At 47.7% G+C, this 22,868-nt stretch overlaps 1 protein-coding gene across 2 annotated transcripts in view; it reads right to left on the bottom strand.

Moving 5' to 3' along the window:
- Nucleotides 1–9,820: 9,820 nt before the first annotated feature.
- Rbpms2 (RNA binding protein, mRNA processing factor 2) overlaps nucleotides 9,821–22,868 on the bottom strand; it is a 35,524-nt gene continuing 22,476 nt past the window's right edge. Inside the window, exons 3-9 of one of the 2 annotated variants that reach the window (XM_057767801.1) lie at nucleotides 21,378–21,455; nucleotides 20,844–20,882; nucleotides 19,611–19,673; nucleotides 19,194–19,344; nucleotides 18,586–18,734; nucleotides 11,029–11,098; nucleotides 9,821–10,830 (exon numbers count right to left, since the gene is read on the bottom strand). In XM_057767801.1, coding sequence (XP_057623784.1) covers nucleotides 11,036–11,098; nucleotides 18,586–18,734; nucleotides 19,194–19,344; nucleotides 19,611–19,673; nucleotides 20,844–20,882; nucleotides 21,378–21,455 — 543 coding nt within the window. In that variant the 3' untranslated portion in view covers nucleotides 9,821–10,830; nucleotides 11,029–11,035. The remainder of the gene's footprint in view (nucleotides 10,831–11,028; nucleotides 11,099–18,585; nucleotides 18,735–19,193; nucleotides 19,345–19,610; nucleotides 19,674–20,843; nucleotides 20,883–21,377; nucleotides 21,456–22,868) is intronic. The other variant, XM_057767803.1, reaches the window with a different exon arrangement.

Raw genomic sequence — 22,868 nt, 5'->3', positions numbered from 1 at the left:
GCGTGAATCCCTCCATTCAGTCCCCATTGCCTCCTTCAGCCTTACCCATCTCTGGCCTCTACAGGTCTGGCATGTCCAACTCTTGACCACACCTAGAATTTCACGGAGAACACATCCAAACTGGGAAACATCTAGACATCCAGCCCTTGACTCAGAACAGCCTCACTAAACATCAGCCAACTTAACTCTGGAAACTTCAGAAACATGAACGCTACTGCCCTAGGGCTTCTCGCTGTGCCTTTAGAATGTTCCCATTGCTTTTGCTGGACGGGAACTCCCATAGAAGTTGGGCTCCTTAGGACACATGCCCAGAGACGGGAAGACACTTGCCTAAACAACGTCTCAGAAGTGAAGTAGCCAACTAGCTGGCATATGTTGGGTACTACCAAGTACCACTGACTGGGACAGCGACATCACCTAAAGGAGGTTCTGGCCTAGGCAGTGGCCAGGAAGGTTTGCAAAGACGAAACTAACAACACCTAGGGACGCGGTGACAGACGGGTGGCTGGAGCGGGACAAACCAAATTTCAGCTACCAGGGTGTCTACTGTCATTCCGGTGGGTGCAAAGTCTGCCAGCTGTGACAAAGAAATATGAGCTCTGGGAACATCAGCTCTGGGAAGAGGAGGCACATGGTCACTCATTCCTAATGCATGCAGTAAAATGAAACAGAGATCACCGACTTGATTTTTATAGTTGTTTTGAATCAGGGTCTCAATCTGTTACCCAGATGGCTTGGTACTAACAACGTCAATCAGCGCAGCCTCAATCATGAAATAATCCCTCTGCCTTTGCATCCAACGTGATGGGATTATAGGCATGAACCTACATACCTCACCCAACCTGTTCTGTGAACATCTGAGTTTTGTATGAATTCCACATAGCTGAACGATCTTGGACTTGGACACACCTCTCTACCCCTTAGGGCTGAAGCTCCTCTACCCATGAGCTGGGGTTGCCGAATGAATACCTTTGGGCCTAACACAAACACCTGTCACCCAGGATCAGTAATCTGTGTACCTGTCTAGAATCCAGAGAGTGGTCTGTGTTTGTAACTGACTGCCTAACTCAGAACTTTGGAGCAGGGGCCCAGATAGCCCAGGTCTGGGTCAAGTCTAACCGAAAGGATCCAAAGGCAATCATCCAAGTAGCTTTGAGCTCTTTCGCCATAAGAGGGCACCACAGACTCATGGTCTAGTTAAGGCCTCAGCTATTACCACTACAGTGGAGGGAACATAGGAACCTCACCTTCCCTCACAGGCGATGACCAAGGGCCAGAGAGGAGACAACATAGATGGGCATAGGATGGAGGCAGGGAAAGAGACAGGCATGGCTGTATACCTAGCACCTGAAGGCAGGGACATCACGGGCCCAAAAACTAGAGTTTATATGCAGATACACCACAGGGAATGCAGTCTTGGGGAAAACCTTAGTGAAGACCTCCGCTCTGGCTTTTGTACCTTGTTCCCCTTAATGGCATCTCTGCTCCCACTTCCTCCCTGAGTAAAGCTGACTTCCAGGAGACAAACTGCAGATTTTAGGGATGTGAATCTGAGTTTGGATAGAAACAGACACATCAGAGAAGCCTCTAATTCAAGTAACCCTGTCCTGGGAAGCCAAGACTACATTAGCACAGTCAGACTGGCATGCTAGGGAAGACAGGGAAGAACGGCAAACAGAGGGGGAAGACTTTTGGACTATTTGCCTAATTCTTCCCATTCCTAAATATTCCTCCTTGAGCTGCTCAGCCATCCAGGTCCCTGACTGTACACTCCAAGGAGCAGAAACTGAGCCCCATTCTCTACCGACCATGTACCAAGTGCAGGGTCCACTGGAGCAGTGTGTATGTGCGCCTGGGCAGGACACACGGTTCAGTGGTTAAGAGCACGTGGTGCACATGCAGAGGACCTTGTTGGTGTGACTCATGGCACCCACATGCCCGTCAACTCCAGTTCCAGGGGATCTGACACCTTCTGGCTTGCGCAGGCACGTACATGGTACACATAAACATGCTCCCAAAATGCAAATATACTAAAATTCCTTTACAAAAAAATGTGTGTGCCCGAGTATATGTAAGTGTACTCTGTAAACAGGTGCACAAGAAGTCAGGAGAGTGGAGTTGTAAGTGTGTGTAAGCCACCTAATGTGGCTGCTGAGAACAGAATTCAAGTCTTCTGCACTAGCAAGTGCTCTTAGCTGCTTGGTGGTTTTCTGCGATACTTATTGAGGTAAGGTCTGCTGCTGCACCTGGTATAGCTTGCTGGTATAGCCCCTCTTCTGCCTTCTAAGTGCTAGGATTACAGTAGACTGCTGCAGCCATCCAGATTTTACATGAGTTCTGAGATCTGAACCCTGGTCCTTACGCTTGCAAAGCAAGTGCTTTGCCCACTGAACTATCTCCCTCTGTGGGATTTTGAAAAAACATGTATTTACTAGTGGATGTGGACACATGCCAGAATGCACGTGCGGAGGTCAGAGGGCAACCTAAAGGAGTTGGTTCTCCTTTTCCACTATGGATCCCAAGGATAAAATTCTGGATGTCAGGCTTGGTGGCAAACACCTTTTTACCTGTTAGAACTATCTTGACAGTTTCCATGGGAGCTTTTACCTTCAGTTTCCATAGCTACAAAAAGTAGATGAAAATACCTTTCATGCTTCAAAGGACTTTTACGGTGACCACAAGAGACAGCATATGTAACCATGGTAAACTCCACATCAGGACAGGAATGTATAATTCTGTTCCTCCTGCTGCTAGAATCCTGAGATTTCCTAGTGGCTTCTCAGAGGGTTTCAGGTCGCTGGTGACACCGAGAAGACAGGGGGAGCCACATCTCAGTCTCATCTACATAGCAAGTTCCAGGGCAGTCAAGGCTACACAGTGAGCAAGACCTTTTCAACACAAAATGAAGAGTGTTAGGATGGCAGACTCAGGGCTTGTAAGAAGCCAGGGTGCAAGCCAGTGGCAGAGCACAGCCACATACACGGCCTTGCACCGACCGTCTGCAGCCTCTCTCCTTAAAAGCGTGTGGAATAATCTTTTTTGTGAAGATTTGTCACTCGGACTGATTTTAACAAAAAGCTGAATAGCCAATAGCTAGGCAGTATTTTCGGGGCAGAGAGGATGATGGGAATGAGGGTGGAGGCAGGGAGAGTTGCCAGCCAGGGATGGAGGAAGCAGGACAGCAGCATAGGTACTACAGAGTAAAGGAAATAAAGCCACAAGTCAAAAAGTAAACTAATAGAAATGGGTTAAATTAAGTTGTAAGAGCTAGTCAGAAACAAGCCTTGAGCCAGGCAGTGGTGGCACACGCCTTCAATCCCAGCACTCAGGAGGCAGAGAGATAGGCCTCTGAGTTTGAGGCCAGCCTGGTCTATAGAGCGAGTACCAGGACAGCCAGGGCTACACACAGAGAAACCCTGCCTCAAAAAACAAAAACAAAAACAAAAACAAAAAAACAAAAAAAAAAAAAGGAAAGAAAAAAAGAAACAAGCCTAAACTATTGGCCAAGCTTTTATAAGTCTCTGTAACATGATTTGGGAGCTGGTAGGAGGGACAGAAAATCTACCCACAAAAAAAACAGGTAGTAAGTACAGTGTGACAATATCTGAGGTCATGCTCTGTGATTTCTGGGCTTCTGACTCATTCCCCTTGCCCCCTTTCCCAAGTAGAACATTAGATGAAAAAAACAAAAGCTGAATACAACTTTCAGGGACAAGCATGGTGGCTGATGGTGTAGAAGCTGATGATGGAGGAAGGTCATTGGTTAAATAATCAAGAAACTGCTTGGCTCTCATAGGTTAGAACATAGGTGGGTGGAGTAAACAGAACAGAATGCTGGGAGGAAGAGGAAGTGAGCAGATGCAGGGCAGCTCCTCTCAGAGCCAGACGCGATGCAGCCAGCCACCAGGTCAGACATGCTGAATCTTTCCCGGTAAGACTAGTGCTACACAGATTATTAGAGATGGGTTGATCGGGATATGAGAATTAGCCAGTAAGGGCTAGAGCTAATGGGCCAAGCAGTGTTTAAAAGAATACAGCTTGTGTGTCGTTATTTTGGGGCATGAGCTAGCTAGGTGGCTGGGAGCTGGGTGGCAGGAACACCAGCCCGCAGCTCCCACAACAGAATGGCCCCTAACGTGTGAACAACTGAATCCACAGAAAGCCTGAGAAAGCTTGGGAAAGAAGAGAGTAAAGCATGTTTTCTTGGTAGCAGCAATTTCTTGGGTCTGCAAGTGCTCTCGTCTAAGAGAGGCTTCCTGACTCAGCTTTAGCTGCAAAGCTTGCAGCTCTTTTAAGAGGTCCTGCCACGAAACACTTAAATGGTATTGATAAAAGCTGACTGCATGCTTGTTTGTTTTCAGCCGTAGCAGGAAAAAAGTTATGTTGTTTTAAAATGTGGGCTTTCTGGGCCGTCCTGCCAGGGCAAACTCTGTGTGAGGCAGGAGGGCCAACTACAGAGAGAGGACTTGAGTGTTGTCTGTTGCAGCTTGCTTGCTGGCAGGGACCTTGAAACGCCATAGACTTAGACTTGTGGCAATAAAAATGGCTACAGCTGGTATCTCCGCCATGAGGCTGGAAAGCTAAGGAATGGGCTGTGTCCAGCCGTCAAAGCCATGGCTTTTGTCCTAGAGATATTGCTTGGTAAATTAAAGACTCATGTGGTCAGAAAAAGAGATATACAGTAAAGAGAGATTCAAAGACAAAGAAAACTTTAAATGATTTACAGTGTGTTTAAAAATATATGCAGGCTAAAAGTTAAAGTTCTTAAAAGTAAAAAAACAAAAATAAGGAAGTAGTTGGGTGTGGTAGTACCCACCTTTAATCCCAACACTTGGGAGGCAGAGGGAGATTGACCTCTGTGACTTCCAGGTGTGGTAGCACAGGCCTTTAATCCTAATGCCTGGAAGGCAGAGACAGAAGGATCTCTGAGAGTTCAAGGACAGCCTGGTCGACAGAGTTATTCCAGGTCAAAGATATACAGAGAACCTGTCTCAAAAAGCAAAAAATAAAAGTAAAAATAAATGAAATAGAGGTTAAAATAAAGCACACAAAGATGGAAAATACACAGAATTTTGATACTGTATGCTATTATGCTGTTTGAATTGTTTGAATGCTGAGGAAGGAGCAACAGCTGCTAAAAGATATTTGTTTATAAATGCTACTGAACTAATCCAACATAGATATTTTGAAAATACCTTGACTTCAGAATTTGGATCTAAGGATATGATACTTTGGAAAAGAGATTCTTCTTTTGTTTTCACAGAGGATGACACCCTGTGTATTGCTTCTATCCCAATATGGTATGACAGACTACGCCCTCCTAAAAGGTTGCAGTGAACACCTTCAAAAAATTACTTCGCTCAACTGCCAACTGAGATGAACCTAACAGACAGGTTACACCATAAACGACCTAATTAGCAGCACCCCTATACAGCAGGAAGCAGTTTGGAGAGAAATAACTGCGCCCATGTTCCCATATATTGTTTATAAATGTTCTTTTACACTTAAAGGGGGATATGATATAGATATGGATAATTTACATTGGTATAAGTTTTGCTTTGTTGATATAAATTTAAGGCAATTTTGTTATGTATATATATTTCTGATATTGATTAGGGTATTGTGGTTGTGTAGTTCATGTAAAAATGTAATGTATATAGGTTGTTAATGGATAATCATTAATAATAGTCAAGTTTGTAGTCATGTTAGTTAAGATTTTCTAGATGTACATAGATATATTTTAGATAGGCATTCTTCATATCTTTCAAAGGCTAGAGAATATGGCATTTTAAATGTTTTAATAACTTAGGGTTTTTCATGACAATGAGACACGTCTGCTCCTGGCAGCACCAATCTACTTCAAGAAGAAGATGGGCATCGAAGAGGTTCCTTATGGCGTTTGATAGCCATTTGGGCAAGAAACTGCTCTTGCCTGGACTATTGCATAAACTGGACACAGAGAACCTGCAGAGAGAGGACTACTGAACTTGCCTAAAGGTGAGATGATCTTTCAGGGTTCCTGATTCATGAAGGAGTCTGCAAGACATTCTGCAGGACACAGCAGATAGTGACTTAACTGCCTTTGAAATTTCCTGCTTCATTGAAATGTCTGCTGGAAACTATGGACCTGTAGGCCGAAGATGGATGCCCCAATGGTACAGAGGAACTTTGGGTGACTGTCCAGGCAGCGAGATGTCTCTGTGATTTCTAGAGTTTTGTAAGTTGCTTACTTCTCATTTACTTAGGTAATATTATATCCTTCTAGAGTTTTTGGTGGAGTAGAAGAATAGATAGATAGTTACAGTTTTCCTTAGTTATGATAAAGATAAAATAGATGCAAATATTGTAACTGTAATTCTTACTTGATAACTGTTTTGTTATATGTAATTTTGCTATGTTAAAGTTAAAGCCTTCCTTTTTTGTTTAAACAGAAAAGGGGGAAATGATGGAGGAAGGTCATTGGTTAAATAATCAAGAAACTGCTTGGCTCTCATAGGTTAGAACATGGGTTGGTGGAGTAAACAGAACAGAATGCTGGGAGGAAGAGGAAGTGAGCAGATGCAGGGCAGCTCCTCTCAGAGCCAGACGCGATGCAGCCAGCCACCAGGTCAGACATGCTGAATCTTTCCCGGTAAGACTAGTGCTACACAGATTATTAGAGATGGGTTGATCGGGATATGAGAATTAGCCAGTAAGGGCTAGAGCTAATGGGCCAAGCAGTGTTTAAAAGAATACAGCTTGTGTGTCGTTATTTTGGGGCATGAGCTAGCTAGGCAGCCGGGAGCTGGGTGGCAGGAACGCCAGCCCGCAGCTCCCACAACAAGCTGAGGCAGGAGGGCAGGAGGACTAATGCAAGTTCAAGGCCAACCTAGAAAACACAGTGAAATCCAGGACAGTCTGGGCTACAGAATAAGACCTTGCATCCAAACACACACACACACACACACACACACACACACACACTTTTAAAGACTATGATCTCTGACAAAAAACAGAGTATGTAAATTGTAATCTACACTTTAAATGCCAGATATGGTATCACATGCTTGAAACTTGGTCGTGGTAGGCTGAGACAGCACAATTACCACTGAGTTTAAAGTCAGCCTGGGCAAATTCCAGGTCAGGAGACAAAGTGAGACCCTAACTCATTGCAGGCTGAGGTAGTCTCTCCTAGAACTCTCTAAAACCGCACTCTGAGGTGTTTAAGGTTTCTCAAGGATTAGCCACAAGCCGACAGAACTCCAAGACCAAAATGGCTTCAGTAAACTGCAGGTTCAACCAGGCAGAGCAGATGAATCCTGGTCCTTCTACACACTTCTGGCCCACATTGGCTGGGTTCTTACCCAGTACTGATTCCCAGTGTGTGAGTTAAGGCAACTCCACATCTTGGAGCCTACTAACCAACTGTCATGTAAAGGCTCCATGGTAAGGACTGCCATCACTAATAATTGCCAACTAAACTACAAGACCTCAAAAATATGCAGGCAAACCAAGTAATCTTTGGTTGGGAGCCAAGTTCTCATAGGGTGTAGGGGTGGCAGCCACAGTTCTCTCAGGCATCTTCTGCACTGGTTTCTAGCAAAGCAGGGGCATGCAATTATGGTCTCTTCCTTGGATAGAGAAGGGACCCACACCCAAAGAACTTAGTATTCATTGACTCTCGGGTCCTCTAAGAAGGGAAGATTGCCTTAGGTTTCTATTGCTGTGATAAAGAACATGACCAAAGCTGGGGTGGTAGTGTACGCCTTTTCATCCCATCACTCGGGAGGCAGAGGCAGGCAGATCTCTGAGTTCGAGGCCAGCCTGGGCTACAGAGTGAGTACCAGGACAGGCTCCAAAGCTACAGAGAAAAAAAGACCATGACCAAAAGCAAAGCAACTTGGGAAGGAAAAAAAATTATTTGACTTACATACCCCACGATCCACTGAGAGAAGCCAAGGCAGGAACCTGGAGGCAGGATGAAGCAGAAGTCACGGAGGGTGCTGCTCACCACGGGCTGCTCAGGCAGATTCCTTGAACAGCTCAGGACCAGGGCCCAGGGGTGGCACTACCCAAAGTGGGTTGGGTCCTCGCACATCAGTCGTTAATAAGAAAATGCCCACAGACCTGCCTAGAGACCAGTCTGATGGAGATCCTGGCATGTGTCAAGGTGACATCATCTAATCAAAGTCCTGTCATCAGAGGCCAGGATGACACACCTGCGGGCCCTTTCTGAAGAACATACCTTATGGGCAAGGCAGCTTCTGAGCCCAGTCTTACCATGCAACTCCTTAACTATGGGTGGTTCTGCCTGTCAACTCAAGCTCTGTCCAGATGTGACAGTCCATGGAAGTCTTTCTGCAGAGGTCCTGCCCCAGCTGCAAAGGCTGCAGGACTTACTTCCTCTCATCAGACCAAGGCCTAGGCCCTGCTCAGTGAAGCGTGACCCAGTCCCCTCCTCCCCGGAAGCCACAGCATAGGGACCTTTTAAATTATGGAGTAGCATCCTCTACCCATCTCAGAAAGACCCAGGCGCCCCAACTAAATAATTTAGCACCTCGGGAAGACCCAGTGGATCCTGACACAGCTGAAGTAGGTCAGACCATGGCTTGGCTCTAGGAGGGGGCTGTCAAGCATACAACAGCTTCTTCCCCGTGGGAGAAGGAGCTTCAAGTCAGGAAGGCCTTTGCTTGCTTGGCCAGATCACACACCAGTGAGGGACACTAGAAAGGCCCAATCCTCCCCTTCCTGGTACAGGCACCGTCCCTCCTGCACCCCAAGTTACCCCGAAGCCTGTGTTTTCCTGTGTTCCTCTAGCCCACTCAGCACCTAGATACATGTCACCCCAACTTACTTGTCAGCAATTAATACCCTAGACCCAAGCCACATAAGAGAAGGGCTGAGGTGTCAGTCATCCATGCAACCAGGGCCAGCCACTGCCACAGCCACTGCCACAGCCACTGCCACAGCTACAGCCACTGCTAGCCACAGTCATTGCCACAGCCAAAGCTACAGCCACTGCAACTGCCACAGCTACAGCCACTGCCACTGCAGCTTTGCCCAGTGGGAAGCAGCAGGAGGCAAGCTCCGTTCTACTGGCCCTGCTCTCCAGGACCAGGGTGGACAAAAAAGCAAACTCAGAGCTCCAGCCATCCAGCAGGAGCTGGAGAAGATTTCAAGCCATTTCTCTCCTTAAACTGAAACCCGATATCATAGAAGAGTCCAGGTGGCCACAGGCCACCTGACCACCCTGTCCAAGCCACCCCAGGCTCTCAGCACAGCTCACCTCAGGGGCCTTCTGCTCTCTTCCCAGGTATCAGCTGCAGTCTACAAACAACAGCACAGTTAGTTTAACCTGTCATGGGCAAAGTTATTGGGTCTCCTCTGTTCCCACAGGCCAGCCTCACAGATGTACACCAAGATCAGACTCTAAAGAGGGAAGCTAGCACACCAACTTCAGTTTTTTCTTCCTAGAGGGCTTGAGAGGACCACAGGGCAGGAGGGTGAAGGAAGGTAGATAAAGGCACACTCAGGTCCCTGACTGGGTACGAGGACTAAGGCTCTCTGCCCTCAGAATTCCTTTACCAAGGAGCAAATCCATCAAACATGATGGGATGACGGTCAGCGGGTACCTGCATGACCCTGGTGCAGGTCACTCCTCACTCTGGGACTGGTTTCTCAGCTAACTACAAAAGGCAACAACTTCTATAATAACAGGAACAACTCTGAGGTATCCCCAGCCAGAGAGCCCCTGGGCCAAGACTGTTCCTGGCTTCCCTCTGGTCATCCCTCAGCCTGGCAGCCTGGATCCCATGGAATATACAAGCAAAAAAAATCAGCAGTCACTTCAGGTTTTTATTTTGCATTTCATTTATGATCCAGTTTCACATTCTCACAGGGTCAGCAATTACAAGAGCCACCTCCAGACATCACCCACAGTCCAAAGAGGCCAAACATCCGAGCTGAGGTTAAAGGTAAAGCACAGACATGCTTTAAAACAAATCAAAATTGCACAATTTATCCTTCATCTCATTCTTCTTAAACCAACGCCCGGCACAAAGGCCGACTGCTAAGGAACGGAAACCTTTCTTCATGCTTCAAACTAAACGTTAAACTTATCCGACAGGCTGAACAAGGTCTCTTCAATAATTAATGGTAAACACATGAAAAACCCTTTATGATCCATAAATATTTTGTTACACAGGGTACAAAAATACTTTTCACGTTTTGGTTGGTTTCAAAGTTCAGGAAGATGAAGAGCAGTGGCAGGGTGGGGTGCACTGGGGGACGTAAGCACAAGGAAGGCGTCTTGGGCTCGTCAGCCCACGGAGAAGGAGGCAGCGCAGGACTCTGATCAGAAGTGAATCAGAGGCTGCGGATCTGCTGCTAGGAGAGGATGGAGATTGCAGGTGTGTGTGAGCACATGTGAGGACCGGGGTGGGGCGGAGGGGAACACTCAGGCCTCCCTGAAGTAGGGTGGTGTAGGAGTCAGGAGTGGAGAGAGAGAGACTAGGCTTGACAAGCCTCCAGTGCCAAGACCTGTTGCTATGGCGACAGTGCGGGAACAAACCGTACACTCGTATGCACAAGTTTAAGTGTCACAATTCATAAACATGCAAAATTAAACATTCCTTTTCCTTGATGGGGACTACAGACGTAAGTTTGAGCAGGAGGTCAGGCTGTGCTGGGTTCCCAATGAAGCCGACAAGCTGGGCCTAGGTGTGGGATCCCAGCAAGACAGCCTCCCGACCCGCCCGGAAGGCCTTGGGAGAACGTCAGGCTTCAGATTCACAGTGTAGATCTAGAGGGAAGCAGCAGTTCCACACAGGCCCCACTCTAGGGCGACAAGACCTGAAGGGAGGGGAGAGAGGTGGCCATGAGCAGAGTAGAATGGGAGCTGGCTATGGGAGCTGGCTATGGAGGCTGCGGAAGGGGATGCCGGGTAACAGGAAGAGGACAGCCCTAGCAAGCACTCAGCACCAGGCAGAGGGACCCACGGCCATGTGAGCAGCCAGCGTGGAGGTGCTGACCTCTGCAGCCAACACTTACTGAGGAGCTAACAGAACTGGCGATACTTCCATCCTTGCTGAGTGGTATCCGAGGAGGGGTACCAGCGCACCTGCAAGAGAAGTCACTGTCAGGGAACACATGCCAGCTGCCTGCTCACCTCAGTCCTCAACAGGAGCTGGGTGAATCTGAGGAGAGGCCCTGTGGCTGTCCAGGCTGTCACAGCACCTGGTGAGAGCCAGCACCAGTTGGTTACTCATCTCTAAGCATCAGCTTCTTTCTCCTGATAATGGGAAAACACTAGCTGGCCTGCCTCCTCTGCGGGTCAGGGTTCCATGAGGAGGACATGCCAGCATTTGGACCCCACACGTATATATATGCATGCTTCGGCATATGTGAGGAGGCTAAATAGCACAACCTGTGGAAATCGGTCTTCTTTCGGCACATGAGCTCCAGGGACTGAACTCGGGATATCAGGCTTGGCAGCAAATGTCTACCAGGCTATTGGTGTTTGGGTATTTTTCTGAGACAGAATCTCATGACTCCCTTGACTTACCAATATAAGTAAGAATGACCTTGCAAAATAAATAAATAAATGACCCTGCATTTCTGATCTTGCCCCCACCTCTTGAATGTTGAGATTACAGGAGTGAAACTCTGTGTTTTATGCAGTGCTGAGGATTGAACCCGGGCTTCATGAAGGTCAGGCAAGCACTCTGCCAACTGTGATGCCTAGCCTGAGAAAGTTTCAACAGGAGAATGAGCTTGACACATTTTGTGCTGTTTCTTTGGATCGTTTTCAATCACCTCCTCACCCCCAGGAGACAGGGTTTCTCTGGGTAGACTCGGTTGTCCCAACACCAGCTCTGTAAACTTAGCTGGCTCGAACTCAGAGACGCATCTGCCTCTGCCTCCCAAGTGCTGGGATTAATGGCCTGCACCACTACCACTCAGCTTGGTTCTGGGCTTTTTGGTTTGCTTGTTTTGGTTTTTTTGAGACTGGGATTCTCTATAGTTTTGGAATCTGTCCCGGAACTAGCTCTTGTAGACCAGGCTGGCCTCAAACTCAGAGTTCCACCTTCTCTGCCTCCCAAGGGCTATAATTAAAGGCATGTGCCACCACCACCAGCTTGGATCTGTTTCTTGGTCTATTTACAAAACAAACAAGGCTGTAAAGAGCAAGCAGGACAGGAGGTAAAACAACTAAAACCAGTGTGGTCTTCAAGGCGTGGGTCTCCACGCAAAGCCCTGGCAATTCTTCAATGCAGCTATTTCTGACCTTTCCGTCTTTCCCATATTACAAGGTTCATAAATTCAGAGACTTTAAACCTCTGCTGAGGTTTCAGGCAGGAGTTCACAGCTTCAGGTTATCCTTGCCTGGGTCTGCAACTACCTAAAATGTGGCAATCGCAGAAAGCCCCACAGGGCAGCAGCCCCAAGGTTGGATTCCCAGAGAATGGTCAATAAAATGGCATGGATCCCTCTCTGTGAGCTAGACACCTGGCAAGGACAGCTGAGCTGCTGCCAAAGACTTCAGGGAAGGCACCTGCCCCAGTTACACACACCAAGGAGCATGTCAGTCCCAGCCTGACCCAAAGCTGCCTGGTGGAAAAGTGGGATCTGAGCACCCGGGAGATCCTAGAGTTCCCCTGGGAAAGAGAGGGGTGGTACTTAAGAGCCCCTGTAGAGAACAGGTGAGAAGCTGGGAATTCAGACAACAACCATGAACTGTAGCAGGCAGACCCAGTTGGCCCACTTGGCTATGACCAATGCCAGGCCCTCTGGGCCGAGGGAACTGCCATGGCGCTGCTCCTGTGACTCTTCCAACTCTACATGTGGCTCATAGAGAACACCATTTGGGCCAGCACACCCTCCCAGGACGACGAGAAGTCAGGGCTGATTATCCTAACACTTGCCACCTGGCACATAGCAGGGCAGGTTCTTCCTTCTCCTGGCTGACAGCTCTAAGGGAGGTTCCTCTGGCCCATGGCTGGGCTGGGGATACCCTCGAAGCTGGATGCCAAGCTAGACACTAGAACTTACTCACAGGCCAAGGATGTAAGAGTTAGAAGCAGTATTGCCACCAGACAAGCTCAGGGCTCTAGGCAGCTCAGAATCTCCTCACAGGCTCTGCCTGCCACCCTTCACCCAGTTGGAACAGTCCCACATTAGTACCTGATTGGCTGGGAGCCCACGGGACCACTCAAGGGGGCTGAGACCGACCACAGATGGCTGTTTGAAAGTCTCCCCATGTTCACTCCCCCACGTGCTCAAACTACAACAGCAGTTCCTTAGCCCCTGAGTCAAGATATCTTAGGGTGTCTTGGGGTGGGGGTTGGGGCATTTATTGACCCAGAGAGAATGCACTTGAATGGATGTATGTGGATTGCCGTGGAATATGTCTTCATATGCCTGTGGCATGGGTTCCTCTAAAAGCAGCCCAGTTTCTTTCTTCCTCTCCTCTTCCTGCCCTAGCTCAATGCATGGCACCACCCAGGCCCAGCAGTGTGAGGGACCCTGTAGTCTCATCCTCTCGGGGCCTTCAGCTGTTCACAGATACCTGAGGGCTCTCCCCATCCTACGTAAGGGCTGCTGCCAAGAAAGAAGAGAACGTGAGGACGAGAGGAGGGAGGTACAGCCTCAGTCCCCCTCACAGATCTTAGGACTAAAGTCTACCAAAAAGGAATGAGTCTAAATGAGAAAAAAAATATGAATAGCCAATAAGGATGGGGAGCCTCACTGGCCAGAAAACCAACTAAAATAATATTTCACCCAGGATCAGTGAGATGGCTCAGTGGCTACAAGCACATAGGCCCACTGACCCGAGTTTGGTCCCTGCAACCCAAAAAATGGTAGAAGGAGAAAACTGACTCCACAAAGTTGCCCTGTGACAGCCATAGTGTACCATGGCACCCATGTCCACACACAATCATCATCATAATAATGGTAAATTTTTAAAAAATTAATGATAATAGCAACAGCAAACCTCATTCCTTGCCTGACAAGTCTTGTCAAGTCTGCACTGTGACTCTGTATTGGTCTAGGAGTACAACCAGGCCAGGTGCCCACAATGTGCAGCAGGAAGCAAAAGCAGCTCCCAACAACTTCTCTGAAACCTGTCAGAAGTTGACACATTCATACAACGATGTGCCAGCCAGGCACCTGATGTGGAAAACCAACTAACAAGACTAAATTGCAGGGGGCACTCACCGTGTCTATGCCTACAATGCTAGAACTCAGGTGGTAGAGGTAAGAGAATGAGTTCAAGGCTGGCCTTGGGTCCATGAAACCTTGTCTCAAAAGGCCGAAAGACCAACAAGATTAACTGTATAGAAAATTTTATGAAAGACTCACATCTACTGATTTATTTACATGCCCACTCCCAATAAGTAGTAAATAAATCATAAACAGTAATTAAAAATAGTAAATAGTAAATAAATCTGTATATGTATTTACTTTCTATCATGTATTTGTGTGAGCATGTGTGTCTGAGTGCGTGTTGAATCAGTGTTCTGCTTTCATCCTTCTGTGGGTTTCAGAGATCAAAAGTCAGGTCACCATGCTTGGCCCAAAATCTAAGAATTTTTTTTTTTTTTTTTTTTTGGTTTTTAGAGACAGGGTTTCTCTGTGGTTTTGGAGCCTGTCCTGGAACTAGCTCTTGTAGACCAGGCTGGTCTCGAACTCACAGAGATCCGCCTGCCTCTGCCTCCCAAGTGCTGGGATTAAAGGCGTGCGCCACCACCGCCCGGCTAATCTAAGAATTTTTTAAAAGGAGACAGCCATCACTGGGCATGATAGCACATGTCTGTAATTGCAGCACTGAGGCAGAGACAGGAGGACTACCAGGAGTTTAAGGCTTTTTGTTTTAACAAAAAAGAAAAGTTTCCTTGAAGTAGGTTAGGCCAATGTTAAACCCAATCCATGTGGCTTCCTCCCTAAATGCAGATCTGTAGGAGTTTAAATGTTGAGATACTTGTGTCATGTGCTGCTCTGAATTTCCATTCATGAATTTCACCTGGATTGTCAAGAGCCCATCACACTGAAGACAGGCAAGGGAGTCTGTGGCCACACACACTTTCGTGCCTTCTTGCTTAGAAGGAAAGTTTTGTTGAGACATAGTTTCAGTGCAGCACAGGCTGGCTTCAAATCTGCTATACAGTCAAAACTGGCCCTAAACTCCTGACCCTCCAGCCTCCACCTCCCTAATGCCAGCCGGAATTAAAGGCAGAGGCCATAATGCCTATCTCAGGTGAAGGTTCGATTCCTTTCAGGGCCCTCCTGCAGGTCTGGTCAGTGCAGCCACAGGGCTATGAAGCTGGGATGCGCCTGGCAAGGGAGCAATAGTGGAGATTAGTTCCCACACCTTCTTGCCTTCTGTTTTTCTGGCTACTACCTTTTCTCAAGGTCACCTCTTTGCCCTTCAGGTGTGGCGTACATGTATGTTTGCGTTATTTTTTGATTTCTAGTTGTGATTATTTTTTTTTTTATTTATTTATTTTTTTTTTGGTTTTTCGAGACAGGGTTTCTCTGTGGTTTTGGAGCCTGTCCTGGAACTAGCTCTTGTAGACCAGGCTGGTCTCGAACTCACAGAGATCCACCTGTCTCTGCCTCCCAAGTGCTGGGATTAAAGGCGTGTGCTACCACCGCCCGGCCCTGCCCTTCATTTTTCTATTGGTCCTCAGGGTCAGAACTTCTCACTTGGGCTCAAAGTGTCCACTTCCTTAGTTATAAGACACTTCTGGTGAAGTACTGTCATGGAACACAGACGAGAGGGAAACATCACTCCATGGAACAGGCTTGCATGCCTATGACCTACCTCCTCGTGGCCTCATTGACTGCTAAGGAAATGGGTGTCTAGTCAACCTGAAAAACAAGCTCAGAACCATAGACTGTTCAGTCATTAGTCTGCCTCTAAAATATACCACCGTGCTTAGGGTGGCCTCCTTCTTGCTCCCAGGAAGGCTAGAAGGCAGCATCTCAGACAGCCAGACAATTATAATCATCCTCCTGCCTCAGCAATCACAAATCCCAACACTTCTGTAGTACTTTATCCTGACAAAAAGCTGGGTATTACCGGTAGAGTATGATATATCCTAATATCCCAAGATAGAGGCAGATCAGGAGTTGAAGGTCATCTCATCCTAGGCCACAAGAAACCCTGCCTCAAAAAGCACAGAACACAAACAATAAAGGGACCCTTGAGATATAGATCCGTGATAGTACTGGCTTATAATGTATGAGCCTTGAGTTCCATTCTGAGTACCGTGTAAAACCTGGGTGTTGCCTGTTTGTAATCTCATCACTCTGGAGGTGGAGGGGGGGGGGTGAGAGGCTCAAGACCATCCTGACCCTTGGCTACACAATGCAATCAGCCTGAGGCCAGGCAGTGGTGGCCCACATCTTTAATCCCAGCACTCAGTAGGCAGAAACAGGCAGATCTCTGTGAGTTCAGACCAGCCTGGTCTACAAGAGCTAGTTCCAGGATAGCTAGGGCTGTTATATAGAGAAACCCTGTCTCGAAAAACTGAAATAGATAGATAGCTCCAAAGCTACAGAGAAACCTCGAACCGCCCCTTCCCTCCAAAAGTTACCGCGAGATTGAGTAATGGAGCCAGGATCTGGAGTCCAGCTGGAAAAGAGCAGAGCACAGACAGGAACTGGGAGAGGGAATGCAGGAGACCAGAGTTCAGGGACTGGCAGCAGGGTAGCACTCCCAGCCAGCAGAGCAGAGGAGTGTTCCTGGGTTTGGCAAACCATTGTCTCTGGCTCTTCACAAATGACACACTACAGGCCCAAGGTAAAGCTCATGTAGCTAATTGGCGGCAGAGCTGGGATCACAGGCCAGGAACCAGTGAGGCAGTAGCCTCTCATCCTCCCCAGTTCCTTGCACTGCTCCTGCACTGAAAGCTACCAGCTTAGCCTAGAGCACTCAGACCTGCCCAGGGCACACACAGAGAAAAGGTTTCCCCATCTCCCTCCCGACTCCTATGTTAATACACCTTCCCTCTGGACGGCCCTGGCTATCCCAGAGGAAATTTTCCAGCTGTCCAGGACACTCAGCTGGAGAAAGCACCACGTTTAACTACAGTGTGGCCCCAGTACAATCAAAACAGACTTTCCTGCTGAGGTAACCGTGCTAAGATGGTAGCACCTGACCTTCTTCCACCTTGAGAGGACAACCTCTGTGTTGCTAAGCCCCTCCAAAGACCTAGGAACGATGCTTTTTGGTTTCTGAAGACAGTTTCCCTGTGTAACCGTCTTGGATGTCCTGAAACTCGCAGAGATCAGCCTGCCGCTGCCTCCCGTGCCTCGCCTCCTAGGTGTGCCTAGTTGTCCTCACTGCGGTTCCTGCTCCCTGTGAACTCTCCCTCTGAAGCTTTTCCTTTCCTTTCCCGCTACCCAGGTCAGGACCAAGCAGCTACCTCCATGTGCTCTTCTCCTGACAGTCTAGGAAATCCCCATGGTGGATGGCCACGTCAAGGCTCAGTCTGTAGTGGTTGGAACAGAGTAAAGGTCTGCATGGCCAGCAGCAGAAACAACAGTGACACCCTGCTCTGGGCCTAGTCTCCTCTCTCACAAACTTCCCCTACAAATGGTTGCTGTCTTTTTTCTGCCCCAGTGCCCAGTCCCCAAACCTGTAATCCTAATACTTGGGAGGTTGAGATAGGAGCATTACCAACAGTTCAAGGCCAGCCTGGCCTACATAACAAGACTGTCTCAAAAAAGAAAAACATTGGTAGGCGTGGTGTTGCAGGACCCCAGCACTTGAGATAGAGGCGGGAGTATCAGGAGTTCAAGGCCAGCCTGGGCTAGATTAGTCTCCCCACTCATCCTGTTAAAAAAAAACTTAAATAACTAAATCTACCAACAAAACAAAATAATTAAACAAACAAAAAAAATCTACCAGTGAACAGGACTGTCAAGATGACTGGGTGGGTAAAGACACTTGCTCCCAAACTGATGACCTAAGTTTGATTCCTACAACCCACTTGGTAGAGAGAATTGATTTCCAAAAATTGTCTTATGGTCTCTGCACACACGGGACACACATATAAATGTAATTAAAAACAAACCACCACCACACACAAAAAAAGCAGTAGTTCTAAGATATCCAGGCAAAGTTCTAGCCTTTATTGTGTAACTCTCCAACTCTGAACAATTCAAATGCTCTGTATATTATTCTAATTCTCAGAGTAATAACGCCTTTAAAAGCTTGATAAAGCTCATAAAGACAGGAAAAGGCAGAACAGATCCGCCTGCATGTCCCCAGTTTGGTTTGTGCTCCGGACAAGCAGATAGATCCCCAGAGCCTGAGCTTTCGAAAAACCCACGAAGACAACAGTTTACGGGATTGTTTTTGGTTTTTGTTTTGTTTTTCTTTGTACACCAAGTTTCACATTTTAGTCCAGGCTGTCTTCAAAATCCCAGCAATCTCCTCCTGTCTCCGTTTCCTAAATCATAAGATTACAGACATGAGCTAACATTCCTGGCAGAAGACACTTCTGTTGCTGCAGCCCCAGGGGCAGGAGCAGCCTATGCCAAGGTAGGCAGAGCCCTACTTGTCTGTCTTAAGCCTTCTCGTCCACCTGAATAACTTACCTGAGCATGTAGGGCGGCGGCAGCAGCAGTAGCAGCTGGGTAGGTGAACGTAGTATGTGAAATGGCTGGGGTCAGCTCTGTGGTGTAGAGAGGGTAAGGGGCCCAGGCCTCTGGGGATGCAGGAATCAGTGCAGCCCCCATCAGGTCATCTACAACAGGAGACAGCACTCCATCATCAGAACACTGGTCTCTCCTCTCACTGCATACTTTCAAACAGAAAAGGGGACCCATGCACAATAACTGAACCATACTCCCCATGCCCCGAGGCCAGGGAAAGAAGCCCTGAGAACTTGCTCAGCATGGCCAATACCCTATTTCTGGAAGCAGGCCATAGACAGCCTGTATTAAGAAAGAGAAATCACAAAAAGGCTTCAAGGAAATAGCGCAGCCCTGACCGCCCAGGAGCCCAGCCTTTCTGAGTCTCCAAATGGCCACAGGAGGAAGTAGATTGCTAAGTCTCGAGGTGGTGGCTATAGATGAAGAAGGCTCCAGAAAAGGAGACATGACTGATAACTTCTCTTAGGATCTGAATATACGCAGTTTAAGGAGAACCTGCTGGCCGCGGCAAACCCAAAGGACAGGAGAAAGAAGATCAGAGGTCCACTCACAAGGGTCCCGTGCAATCAAATGTGTTCCTAGGGCAGGGTGGGTACTGGTGGGATTTGGTGTCGCTATCAGCTTGCTCTTGGCCGTCTTGGTGTTGGCTTTGGCAAACTCTAGCCTCAGAGTCTGTGGGTTCTCCGGATCAAAGCGAATACCCTGAATGGGAAGAAAAGAAAGAGCGACTCGTACAAGAACCCATACTGCCAACTGCCATCAATACACAGGACCCCAGAAGCAAGTCTGCCTCTAAAACGTGCACCCAGGGCTGCAGCAGAGGGAATACTGCGCTGACCTTGAGTAACAACACGCATCACAAACCAGGCAGTCAGAGATTCTGCCCTGGGACGGGTGGGCAGTGGGGAAGATTTGCAGTGGACAGAAAAGGGACAATCGCTGCTTCAGAGGTCTGTGGGTCTACTCACATTCAATGCATTTTTGGCTGCTTCTGCTCCTGCCCGGCTGTCAAAGATCACAAAACCAACAGGCTAGTAGGAAGGAAGAAAGAACACCCTTGCATGTCTCCAGCCTTCCATGTATGCACCCCATGTGCAGAACTCACCCAGCATGTTCAAGGCCTTGGACTCGACCTCCCCACCACAGTACCACAAATATTAAAAAAAATCCATCACCTAATTGGAAATACTACCTGCCCTGTTGGTTAGAGAACACAGAAGAAATAAAGCTCTTGGGCATATCCTCCCTAAGATAAATCTGGAAGATTCAGGATTCACAAGCATCTAAGTTAAGTCTCCCTTCTGGGTACCACACCATGAAAGGATGTCAACACAGCACTATTCCATGGGTCATTAATACCATGTAATATCACCTTTTCTGTACCTTTTTTTTTAAATTTTATTTATTTATTTTTTTTGTTTTTCGAGACAGGGTTTCTCTGTGGCTTTGGAGCCTGTCCTGGAACTAGCTCTTGTAGACCAGGCTGGTCTCGAACTCACAGAGATCTGCCTACCTCAGCCTCCCAAGTGCTGGGATTAAAGGCGTGCGCCACCACCGCCCGGCTTGTACCTTTTTTTTTTTTTTTTTTTTTTTTGGTTTTTCGAGACAGGGTTTCTCTGTGGCTTTGGAGCCTATCCTGGAACTAGCTCTGTAGACCAGGCTGGTCTCGAACTCACAGAGATCCACCTACCTCTGCCTCCCGAGTGCTGGGATTAAAGGCGTGCGCCACCATCGCCCGGCTTCCTTGTACCTTTTTTTTTTTTTAAAGCAAATCTGAGGATTAAACCTAGGTCTGGCACATGTCTGGTAAGTGCTCTATCACTGAGCTGTAACCACAACCCCAGAAGCCTTTGCAAATGCATGCAGACAAGGAAGGCTGCAAACTGACTTCAGACTCCCAGTGGCCCCTGAAGGCTCTGGGCTCTGGTCTCTTGCAGGAGGTCAGAACTCAGCTACTACCTCTAATGTCTTCAGCCTTGGGGGTCAGGCAGAATGCCAGAGCCAGACAAGGACAGAGGCTGACAGGGCCCAGCTGACTAGAAAAGAGGAGGGAACTGTGGAGCCTGTCCTTCTGTCGGGACAGCAGCGAGACAGCATGGAGTGGGTCTCTGCCTTCAGATGCTTTCAAACAGTAGGAAAAAGGTTTCAGTTCTGCCAGGAGTTAGTTTGGGCTGGGAGGAAACACCTAGGAGAGAAATTACCTGTCTTGAAGTGAGCTTGATCAGGGACCCTTCATAGCCCTGTGGAGAGAGGTGGCCATTTCAGGGTCAGAAGCTGTTACTGTGCTGACCCTAGCACAGTCTCCCCATCAGCCTCATCTTTCCTCAGTGGTTCCCTGGAGGTGAAACCCTCACCGAGGCCGAGTTCCTGCTGCCTTTGTGTTCTGAATCACATGATACAGTGGTACCCAGGGCACACTCCTGAATGCTCTATTAACTGTGTGTGTGTGTGTGTGTGTGTGTGTGTGTGTGTGGCTACACTGAATCTCCAGAACTCCTCACATGGAAAAGTCTGTTAGGATTCTTTACTGTCTCCATTTTACAGATGAGTAAACTGAGGTTCAGCAGGGCCAGGAAACTGGCACAAGACGAGATTCAGCAGAACCGTCATAGATAGAGCCAGGTCTGTGAGCTCAGTTTCTGATGCACCTTTCTGCAGTTCAATCCACAGCAGAGATTCATTCTTGCTGCTCATCCCTGATCCTGGGCTCTGGGGGCTCCTGGGTCCTGACTCACCTTGAATGGCCGGAAGAGCAAGTAGAGTTCTCTAGGCTTAATATCCACAGGGAGGCCACTGACAAACAGTGTTCGGACCTGGAGACAGAGACCACAATGGTCAGGGTCAGAGGGGACAGGAAGGAAAGGGTTGTTCATCCACCAGGTAGGGCTCACCGAGAAACGGAGTGCCTCCCAGGCCTCCTTTATACACATAGTTCCGTGGCCTTATAATCTGTCAAAGCATCCTTCTATTTTTTTTAAAGATTTATTTATTTATTATGTATACAACATTCTGCCTCGATGTATGCCTGGGCGCCAGATCTCAGTACAGATGGTTGTGAGCCACCATGTGGTTGCTGGGAATTGAACTCAGGACCTCTGGAAGAGCAGCCAGTGTTCTTAACCTCTGAGCCATCTCTCCAGCCCCTCAAAGCATCCTTTAGGCTTCAGCCAACACCAAATCTCCTGACAACAGAGGCAAGGCGGGAGGGCCCCTCGTACATGAATGTACCATCCTTTCTCAGATCAAAGAACACAACCCCCATAAAATAAGCACACAAACTGTTAATGGTTTTGCACAAGCTACACAGTCACAAGGACCGCGGTTTGGATTTGAGCGGCCACATCATAAGCTGGACATCTCAAGAACAGCTGTAACTACAGCTCTGAGAAGGATGGAGACAGAAAGATTACTGTAGCTATCTGGCTTTCAGCCTAGGTTCAGGAAATAAGTGGAAACACCCTCTTCTGGTCACCACTCGTGGACACAAACTCACATGTGTGAGTATATACACACACAGACATGTACACACACAGATAATAAATCTTTAAAAGTTCAATTTTCCCTTGGTGGGAACGCTCTGGTCTGGAGGGAGGCAAAGACACACACACACACACACAGGAGTGTGAGCACAGGCGGGTGTGCTGCCAATTCCGTGTGGCTTCTGTTTTCTGCACTTGGCTCCACGGTAGCTGGGAGCAAGTTATAATCTTGTCTCTAAACCTAGATAGCGCTTAGAAAATGCTATTAAAATGTTACTAAGGGCCGAAGTCTATCAGTAGTGCAGACCTTTATCCCAGCAGAGGCAAGAGAATCTTCAGGTTCAAAGTCAGCCGTGTCTACAGAGCAAGCTGCACGAAAGGCAGGGCTACATAGAGAAACCTTGTCACTAAAACCAAAAACAAAGCCAAGTTTACTGGGCAGGGTACGCTGGCACTCGCACCTAATCCTAACACCTGGGAGGTAGTGCCAACAGGAGCAGGAGTTCAAGGTCATCCTTGGTTACAGTGACATTGAGGCCAACCTCAGTTACAAGAGATCTTGTCTCAAACAAACCAAAGTTTACTGGATATGTGAGCAGGTGACAAACTGGAAATAAAACAATTATTGCAATGGGATTAATGCTGGCCACCTTGCCCATCTGGCTTCGTTTGTTTGTTGTTTTTTTTTTTTCAGTCATTGTAATCTGCATTTTCTTTAAAAATTTATTTATTTATTTATTTATTAAA

The sequence above is a fragment of the Chionomys nivalis genome, chromosome 4, assembly GCF_950005125.1.
Source record: "Chionomys nivalis chromosome 4, mChiNiv1.1, whole genome shotgun sequence".
Classification (NCBI taxonomy): Eukaryota; Metazoa; Chordata; class Mammalia; order Rodentia; family Cricetidae; genus Chionomys; species Chionomys nivalis.
The sequence above is the reverse complement of the archived record's forward strand: the minus strand, read 5'-3'. Positions and strand labels throughout refer to the sequence as shown.